The following is a 9,947-nucleotide window of genomic DNA, read 5'->3' as shown; positions in this document are numbered from 1 at the left end:
AAGGAGAGATCTTCTCAAAAATGGATTTGTAAAAATTGTATTTGTTACAGTGTTCACAAACCTTTTATACTAAATAAACAAATACCAATACTACATTTACAAAATTCATTTTTTCTAAAATGTTTTTCACCCTTATACTATGTACAATGCTGCCAAGTGGTAAAAAATACAAGATAGAGCATTCTGTTAAAAAAATTAAGTGACTTAAGGAAACCAGACCCTAGCTGATTTATAGATGAAATCTCAACGTTCTGCAGGGTTAGCTTCCACAACCAGTTCATTTATTTCAGTGTAATGTCAAAAGTTCATTTTCCACCAGTAATATAAAACACTGATTTGTTTTTAAGCTTTCTCCTTTGTAATTGGGGGCAGGGGGAATATCTCCTCTGAATAATTTTTTTTATTGGGGGGGTGGGAATAAACAAGTAAGTCTTAGGATTTTGGAGGGGCCGGTGTTCCTCTTTTCCTTTTACTTTTTGAGTGGCTGCCTGAATGCTGTTGATGATGCAGGTGAGCTGCTTGTGCTGCTGCTGCCGCTGCCATAGCCATTTGATGCTGCAAGAATCGCAACTGCTGCCATGAAGAAGGGGGAGAAAAAGCTTATTAGTGTTGACTATAAAGCTATGTTTCCCATCAGGAAGAATGAGAGGAAGGTGCGGGGGGGGGGGGGAAATGAAGAGGAAAAAAAATGAGGAAGCACCAGGTTGACAAGAGGAACACACCACATACTGGGGCAGTGAGTACAGTCAAGCAGCACCAGTGGCACAGAAGCCTGCTGAGGGCATCGCTAACATTTTATACGTGTACTTGGACAGCTTTGTTTCTTTGCCCTTTCTCTCCATTGCAGTAACTGCAGTAACTCAGCAACTTCAGTGAATGTTCGGGTTACACAGTACACTTTTAACATAATACCTTCTCAGTGTATGCATTGTATTTTCTATATGTATCACAAAGAAGAGACTGTGTGCTAAAAAAAATATTAAAATATTTTCGTAAAGCATCTGAATGACAGAATACTAAAGGAATGCTTTGCCAGAGCTGTTGCTTCCATGTACTGACTGTAGCAGTGCTACATTTGAATTACAGGTGCTTACACTCATGCTATTTTGAAATCTATTGGCACCTGGCAGAGCTTACTTAGGTATGTGCCACAAGCACTCCTTGAATGTTAGCAAATCAGGAAGGTGGATGGCTTGAATAAAAATAAATTCAGTGCTCCAAGCTGAAAGAACCACAGATTGCAAATGTTTCATGATATAGTTTGCCAAAATTTGCGAAACCATGAAGACATTTAAAAAAAAAAAAAAGTCAAAGGGGCAGGATTTTTGGTTTTGGAGCTGAGAATTGTATTTTTAAATTTTTTTTAGTTTTATTTTTTAAACACAGTCAGAGTGAAGTTGCTGGATTACTTGTATCTGTTGCTGCTGCTGCTGCAAGGCTTGTTGTTGTTGCTGTTGTAAGGCAGAGGAGAGCTGGAGTCTCTGCTGAGGAAGGCTTTGCCCAGGTCTGTTCACAGCAGAGCCAAGCTGAGACAACACTAAGAAAGGAGAAGGGGAAAGCAGGCAGGTCAAAGAGGTCAGGTCGAGTTTGGCAGGGTCAGGCAAGGAAGACATAGGAATAGAGTGTTAACAGAAAAAGGGGATCAACAGAATTAGTTTCAGAGTCAAATTGGAAACAGTGCAGAATAAAGTATACATGATATACATACTGTTAGTTAGAACATAATTAGATTATGAAGTGCTTGTGGAGGCACAAAAGAGGTTTCTCATGTTGGATGTCAAGCACACAGTTAAACATTCCTCAATGAAGTTTGGCATGGAAGTTCCCTGTATTTTCTTTTTGTGTCAAGCATGACTTATTTTCATGTGATACTATCAATTTACTACACTTAACTGCCAAACAAAGCAGAAAAGTGCATGCTTGGAAAGTGAAAGTTCACTATTTCTTGTATAATTCACATGGTGGTAACAGTTAATTGTTCTGATCCAATATAAGACTTCTTTAAGACCAAACTTCATTTCAGTGTGAATTTATCAAGATACACACTTAACTACAAAAGGAGACTCAGCAAGCACATACCTGTGGCTTGAGGTTGCATAAAATTCCCTACTCCAGTCAGGTTAATTACAGCAGCTTGTTGGGCAGATAATGCCTGATCTTGATTGGATGGACCTTGGTCAGACCCCTAGCAAAAATGAAAAGCTTGATCCTTATTACCAAACTTTGGTATAAATGAATAAGTAAACAAAGCCAGTGTGAAGGCAAACTTTTGAAGTGCCATTTAAAAACATTTAATTCTACATCTTCCAGTGCATGTAGATACAGGCTATAACGTAGTCAACTATTAAAGTAGAACGAACAGATGTTGAATGCCCCAAAACAGCTCTGTTTTGGCAGAAATGGTATTAGGCCCGTTACCCAGCAGAAGTCCTGTGTCGTTGTCAACTTCCCTGCAGTCAGCAGAGACTACAGTTTATGGTTGTAATCTTAGGACATTTCCTGTCCCACTCCCAACCCCAAAGTCTTCAGGTGACACCTGAAACCATCCATGTGCAAAGGTCCTAATCAATCAAAATGTGAAAAGTCTGAAACTTACATTCACATGTTCATCCTGTGCAACGCACTCCCTGATTCCATAAAAAATACAAACCCTGCTTATAAAATGTTATTTTCAGAACAGAGTAGTTCTCACAGTAATCAGTCAAATGGAATTAGCAGAGTCTGATCTAGTGTCTACTGAAGTTGAAGGGTAATGAATTATGACCTTTTCTAGAACTTAAATTATGCACTGATTCATAAAGTGCAGAAGTAAAGTATTACATATGCAATTCAAGCAAACTGCATGGCTTATCAGTTAGGGTAGAAAAAAAAAAAAAAAAGCAGCTTTTGAGCTGGTGCATTTCCAGGAGTTGCAATGCTGCTTTCGAATAACCATATGAAATAATGCCACTAAGATCTAGGTAAACTTGATCAAAAGATGATTAAGAAGATACCATCATCTCGATAAGGACGACTAAGACAGACTTACAAAGTCATAGAACCAACAATTGGGGAAAAACCCTAAGTATGAGACAAGAATATGTATATTCTGGTCGCAGCACAGAAAATTGTTGGTCTTTTTGGGCTTAGGTTTTTTCCACTAAGCACTTGGGATTACAGCACTGTGAACACATACGTTCTTATCCTCAGTGAAAGCTAAGGAATCCGGTATTCCTAATAGCTCATTTGAACTAATGACCCTAGTCTGACTCTATAATGTATGGTAAGAGAGAAGTTCCGTAGAGCAAGTTAGGCAATGCAGAGAGATTGATTTCCTCCAGAAGAACTTTCTGCCACAAGAAGGCTTACATCAACCTTTTTGTGATTGCCCTTAACATTCAATGCCTAGAAAATGAAACCCAATAGTACAAGCTGGCATGAATTTTTTTTAGTAATTCAACTAGTAACTGACATTTGGATTCTGAGAATAAATCTGAAAGTCTCCCATTAAACTGTCCCACATTCCAGAACAAGGCCTGTGACACAGGAGACTATACACCATAAAAAAACATTTTAAAGAGACATCTTATTTATGAACAGTCTACAGCAGCACAAGCAAAATTATTATGACAAACTGAGTATCCAGTAGAGACTATTTGGTAAACAGAAGTCTTGCATGTCTGGGAAGACAAAAGATAAAGACAACAAAAGCAGAGCAGCTAAGTTTTCCTCAAATGGCTGCATTAGTACTGATAGGATTTTTAGGCACAGGTAGAACCAACCATGCAAAATGTGTCATTTTGAGAACAGACAGATGGGTCTCTATCAAAGACTTTAGACTTCTATAGTGATTAAAGCCTTTAACACTAATTACAGGCAGCAGTAGAGCAAGTGTCTTAAGATTACAGCTTTAAAGCCGACTGATACTTCCTCTGGTGCAAAGAGGACAATTCTGTTGGAAGTACAGCAGTGAGGATCATAAGCCAGCTCACAGCAGTGCAAATAAGTAGTTTTAGTTACTCTAGGAATCCTGATTGTGTTTTCCCTCTCTTCATCTGGTGTATCTGCTGGTTATGATAAACAGGACAACACTAAGCTGATTTCACACCACTCGTACAGTGGGCTGGCTCTCTTCATGCTATAGTAAGACAGTGCTTAGCCACTTGTTTTGTTATAGCTCTTCTATACAGGGTACAAATAAAGGACTATAACCCAGCTCCAGCCATGGCCACAAAGCCACTGCAGTCTCTGCAGTTTGAGAATGTTCTGGAGGAAGACTTTCCTCCCCCTCTGCTTCGTATCTGTCCTGTAAAGGCTCGTTTACTTGTGGAGATGGGGAGAATAGGAGAAACTGTTTCATCCATGCACCCCAGACTGAGGGCTGTTAGCACACACCTGTTCTCCCTGTTGCTGAGGACTACAGGTTGTAGGCTGCTGAAACTGTTGCTGTGGAGAAAACTGTGACAGCTGCTGCTGCTGTTGTTGCTGGAGTGGGTTAAAAATAAGTGAACCACCTGGAAGCTGTTGAAGATTAAAAACAAAAGGCATAATTCAATCAAACTGCTGAGTTTCCCACTGTCCTAGGGTGAACATGACATTGATAATGACGTACTCCTCGGAGGTTTTGTTTTGTTTGGTGGGTTTTTTTTTTTTTTTTTAAATCCTTTAAAATGAATCAGTTTACAACTGCTGTTTGTGAAAGAGCTTTATGCTCAGAAAACAAACCTGCATTAAATTATAGTGAGATACTTCCACAGAAAAATACAATTTTATTATTCTAATTAAAATAGTAGAGATTGTATTGATACTGGAAATATTCAGTGCTTTTAAGACTAGCCTTTACATTATTTTCACTTTCAGAATAATCCACTAAATTTTAATAGACGTTTCCAATCAACGGGCCACAAGGTCTGAGGCAAAAAAATGCTGAAGTGACACAGTCTAGATTCCTCTCCCTTTCCCCAGCTTTAATTGCACTGATTTCAGCCAAATTATTCTTCGCTTATATGAGTGGCAGAGGTAGCTTGAAAGGATGTATTTCAACATGGAATCACACCAATACAAGCATTATATTTTATGAAAGAGCTCTACTCTGGCATAACTGCCTCCTGTGCCTGCCCTCTTCCATGTTTCTGGAGTGTGTACAGGAGTGGGAGGAGGAACTAGCAGAGCTACAGCTCATCTTCTACCGGTATTCATTTTTTGAAGCACGGTGCAACATTTTGTGGACCATTGAAGCTGTGCTGCTGCACCTGTAACTTGCAGCTGACTTCCAAGATCCAGGAACTACACCCGGTTCCACAAACATTTCCTGTTTTGTTTTTAAATGGAGCTCTGACATAATAAGCAACTTTTGCTCATGTTTGTATGTATGCTTAGTGGAAAGAAAACATTTACAGACCTTCTAAACTCCCTACTTTATCAAAGCTCTTTAAAGCTATTACTGCACCTACCTGTGCATGTTCAGCTCAGCTTTTAGGCCTTGTACATGTAACCCCTGAGTGATTCTACTGTACTGTTTTGTGCTTTTAAAATAATCATAACTTCAGTTTGAAGAATGATTTGCAACAAAAGCTTAGGCAAATCCTGAAAACAGAAGATTGTATTTTAAGATTAATCTCTTGAATTCAAATGTCAGCATTTTTAGATTGTTACTGAGAACTAGCTGCTTTGTTGTGAGCTAAGAATGTAATTTCCACCTGATATCTTTATTGAAGTAGCTTTTTCTCTCATTCTAAGTGTTTTAAATAAGCAATTAAAATTTGCAATAAATGGTTTGTCTGACCAACTGGCTTCAAAGATCTGTGAGGGGCAATGCAGTAAGCAGCACTAAACACGTCTCTAAAGAAAATTACGAAATTATCATTATTATTGTGTCCAAGTATATCAATTACCTGTAGAAGATTTAAGGGCCGAAGATTTGATGCATTTTTCAAACCAAAGGGGCTGCCTGTTAAAGAAAACATCTTTTTATTAGTAGGAAGTCTTTACTTAATTATATATGTGTATTGCAATTAAGACACCCTTCCACTGGGATCATTTCTAAACAGTTGGAAGTTGGAACACTGTCAAGTTTAAATTTTATACCTAATACAATGCTGCATTTTCTGTAATGTTGATAAGTTCATAGTTATCCAGATTCAAAGTTAAAGAGAGCTGACTAAACAAAGAAAACTGTATTGCTATTGAACACTGTACCCCGTAACCTATAACCTGTTAATGCCTTTACACAAAGGTGAATGTGGAGAATATCATAGCAGTTATTCTTCAGTGATTTGTCTTCTGGCTTTATGAAGCTTTAGTCTTTGTACAGTAGTTCCAGAAATGGCCAAGGACTCCATGAAGTAACAGGCTCTCAGATTCTCAATCAGTAACAGAAAACAATCCCACCCAAAATCTTACCAACTGCCCACCCCCTACAAGGGCTTCTGGCAAGACGTATCTGACTTGTAGAGCTTTTGGCATTATTCCACATGGCACTCATCAAAGCTACGCTAAAAAAAGACGTATATGTAGTACGCTGTGAGTTGGGTATAGAGCTGATACAAATGCTCCAGTAAAACAGCAGCTGTCAAACAGAATCCCCCAGAGGTCTGCCACAGACCTAGCTCAGCTCATTACTCCCATCTGTTATGTGGGCAACAGCGCAGCATGTAAAAATCCGTGATGCCAAACTGGTAAAGGTTGATAGTGCTTGAAAGGACAGAATTAGAATTAGAAGTGATCCTGGGGAATTGAAGAAAGGGTCCAAAAATCAGTAACATTGAATTAAAAAAAGACAAACGAACAAGTACAAAGTTTTAACTAGCTTTGTGTCTATACAGCAAGAAAGGACGTGAGAAATTACAGCAAGTCACAAACATATCCAAATCATCCTTATCACAAACTACAGAACACACAAAAGAACCTCTTCACACAGTTTACATTTATAAAACTCACTGTCACAAGATGCTGTAGATGCCAAAAATATAGATGTGTTCAAAAAACCAGTTAGATAAATCCACAGACTAGAATTCTAGCACAGGATACTAAGCACAGAGATCCACGTGAATAGTCTTCAGCTGAGAGAGTCTCAAAGCTGTACACTGCCAGAAGAGGTACAGTTACATACAGTGGATGTTTCACTTCACACTTTTGCCTCATCTAAAACTCTCTCTTAAGTATCCTCTAATGGCGACTGTCAGAGACAGAATATAAACTGGATGGATTTTTGGCTTAAACCAGTAAAGTCATTTTTATGTTAATGTAATGCTGTTGCAAAAAAATACAAATAAAAATAGGCAGACCTCATTTGGGGAAATGTTAACGGGAATGTTGTGAAAAGATGAGATGCATTTATTCTGCTGTGCTCCACAGTGGTAAATCAGCCAAGCTCAGGCTTGTGTCCAGTTTTGGTTATCACTTTTTAAGAAGGATGTAAGCAAATTGGACAGTCTAGAAGAGAGTGACAGGATTATGAAAGGTTTGAAAAATACGACCTATCAGAAAGAGAAGACAAATGTGGGATGTGACAGCATGTTTGATACTTAGAACGTAAAGAGAAAGGGTGAACAACTATTTTGCATGTCTGCAAGGAACAGGAGGAAAACAAATTAACTTGCAATTAAGGAGATGCACTGCAATTAGAAGAAAACATTTCATATGGATAATGAACCACTGCAAACAGCTACTGAGGGAGACTGGAATCTTCTTTAGTGAAGGTATTTAAAGCCAGTTTAGATAAGCATTGGTTCAGTATGGTTTAGACAGATTTGACTCTGCCTCAGTGTAAGGGATGGATATCTTGAAGTCCTTTCTATACTTCTGCTTCCATAATCATACATTACAGCTTTTTTTGCCTTTATTTTTTTCAGAAAAAAATAACTAAGAATTTAAATGCTGTTTTAATGACTAGAGGCATGCAGATTTATAGTCATTTTGAAGACAATAATGAACTAATTGATTGTCCTACTAGAATAAAGCAGTACCAGAGACAGAATAAAATGCCCTGCACATTTAAAAAGTGATGCCTCTTTCTAAGTTCAGTCATGCCTTTTTTTCTGGCAGTCATCATTACCAACGTTGCATTTGAATTTGGAGTTTCTCTCAAACTTCCTACTAAGCATACCAAACAATCCAGGTTTAGAGTAGGTTTCCCCGGTCTAGCTCCTCAAAAATCAAACAAATCACAAGCAGCCTACACTTTGAATGCAAAAATATGTATGTTGTTCCCGAGCTCCAGCCATCAAACACAAAATCTGTTCACACAATGGCCACTTTCATCATCCATTGTTTTCACAATATGTTTTCACACTGTCCCTATCTGATGGGTGGCTTTTCAACTTATTCACACTAACCTGCTTGGGAGGCAGACTGCATTGCAGCGGGCAGCGCACTTGGTACCAGACCTCCTGATGGTAAAATGCCACTCAGATTTATACCTGCAGGGGCTATGGCACCAGTGTTGCACCCCAACATAGGGTTTGAACCACTCATCAGTGTCTGTGCTCCACTGTAGAAGAGGAAAGACAAGACATCAAACCCAACTGGTACAAGCAAGTCTGAGTAACTAAGTTTTTGCCCTCTGTCTCATGACAAGTAAATCAGTTGTTTGCTGTAAATAGGATTATGGCTAAAGCATCAAGGCAGCTTAAAAAAATCATTATGCCTAGGGTATAACAAATACGTAAATCCATATTCTTGGTATATACGATTTTTTTTCTTTGGTATAATCTATACAAGAACCACTTGTGGTTTATTTTCCATTGTTCTTTCAGTATTTCTAGAATCTTCAAAATGGTTGTACTATCATAACAAAAAGTTAAGGAACAGGCTTGTGTTTTCTTTTTGCACTATAAAAAAGATCTAATCAACAGTGATCAACTGCTGAATACCTTGGATGAGAAATTTAAGTGTCTGGTAACTTGCACTGAAGCACACTGTGTGTCTTACACTGACCATCTTATACCGATCGCAGAATTTCTTTTAGTCTAAAAAGCAGTTCACATTATACCACACAATCTGTTCTTGACAGCAGCATTTGTTATTTTTTTAAACCACAAAATGAGTTTTAAGGATCAAAGAATATTTAACCTCAATGTTTGATTAAATTGTTAGAAAACAGATTTGTTGTTTTCTTGTATTTCACATACAACTTCCATTCATAGGCACTTTAATATTACATCTCTTTCCATTTTTCATTTAGAGTGGTCTGCATATGGTGTTCCACTTCCTGATTAATAAAAAAGTTTTCAAACTGAAAGAGCAAAACCTCAGAAACCACTGAAATTGAGGTTAAGCTTTATGAAATTCAACTATATGCGTCCAAAAAGCTGAAAGCACAATTTTCTTAACAGACCTTTTCAATATTCTGATAGTAAGTGCCTTACATTTGAGAAACACAAACAATTTCTAGTGGCTCTTCACTTTGTAGTTATAAAGTGAATCATCTTTTTGTACTGCAGATCCTGAAAAATATCTATCCGAATGGATGCTGGACAGTCCTGTACCACTCCCACCCCTCCCCACCCCACTGTTCCAGCAACCAACCCACCCAGGGCAAGAAACCATCATAAGGGAAAAAAAAAAAACCAAACCAAAAAACTTACCACACAGGGCCCACTACATTGATGAAGTTAAGTCCTGCAGGGTTTGCCATGACCTGGGTGGAGGTTGTTCCTGTAGTAATGGATGTTACCATGGTGGAAAGAGGAATGGTCATTACAGGCAGTGCCTGGCTCAGAGACATTTGCTGCTGAGCAAATGGGGTTAACAAAGTGGGCTGAGGGGTGAAGCCTGAATCTTGGGGAGTAGGGGTGGCAGAAGGGGTAATAGGAGTTGAGCTCTGAGCATCAGGAGGGTGTGGGGTCGATGAAGGGGTGTTGGTTGGAGTAGGAGTAGATGGTTTAGGAGTTCCAGACCCTGCTCATTGAGAAAAATAAAAAGTGCTAGTTCGTTATAAAAGGCCAGTCCTTTTTGTATAATAAGGT

At 38.5% G+C, this 9,947-nt stretch overlaps 1 protein-coding gene across 8 annotated transcripts in view; it reads right to left on the bottom strand.

The window, feature by feature from the left end:
- Nucleotides 1–21: 21 nt before the first annotated feature.
- SUPT20H (SPT20 homolog, SAGA complex component) overlaps nt 22–9,947 on the bottom strand; it is a 36,636-nt gene continuing 26,710 nt past the window's right edge. For 5 of the 8 annotated variants that reach the window (XM_075727995.1, XM_075727996.1, XM_075728003.1 and 2 more), the window contains 6 exons: nt 9,567–9,879; nt 8,316–8,470; nt 5,874–5,929; nt 4,375–4,500; nt 2,080–2,185; nt 432–573 (listed from right to left, as the gene is read on the bottom strand). In XM_075727995.1, the coding sequence (XP_075584110.1) occupies nt 470–573; nt 2,080–2,185; nt 4,375–4,500; nt 5,874–5,929; nt 8,316–8,470; nt 9,567–9,879 (860 nt within the window). In that variant the 3' untranslated portion in view covers nt 432–469. Of the gene's footprint in view, nt 574–1,409; nt 1,538–2,079; nt 2,186–4,374; nt 4,501–5,873; nt 5,930–8,311; nt 8,471–9,566; nt 9,880–9,947 lie in introns of all 8 variants that reach the window. The other 3 variants (XM_075728005.1, XM_075727998.1, XM_075728004.1) reach the window with 3 other exon arrangements.

The sequence above is a fragment of the Pelecanus crispus genome, chromosome 1 (genome assembly GCF_030463565.1).
Source record: "Pelecanus crispus isolate bPelCri1 chromosome 1, bPelCri1.pri, whole genome shotgun sequence".
NCBI classification, from domain to species: Eukaryota; Metazoa; Chordata; class Aves; order Pelecaniformes; family Pelecanidae; genus Pelecanus; species Pelecanus crispus.
The sequence above is the reverse complement of the archived record's forward strand: the minus strand, read 5'-3'. Positions and strand labels throughout refer to the sequence as shown.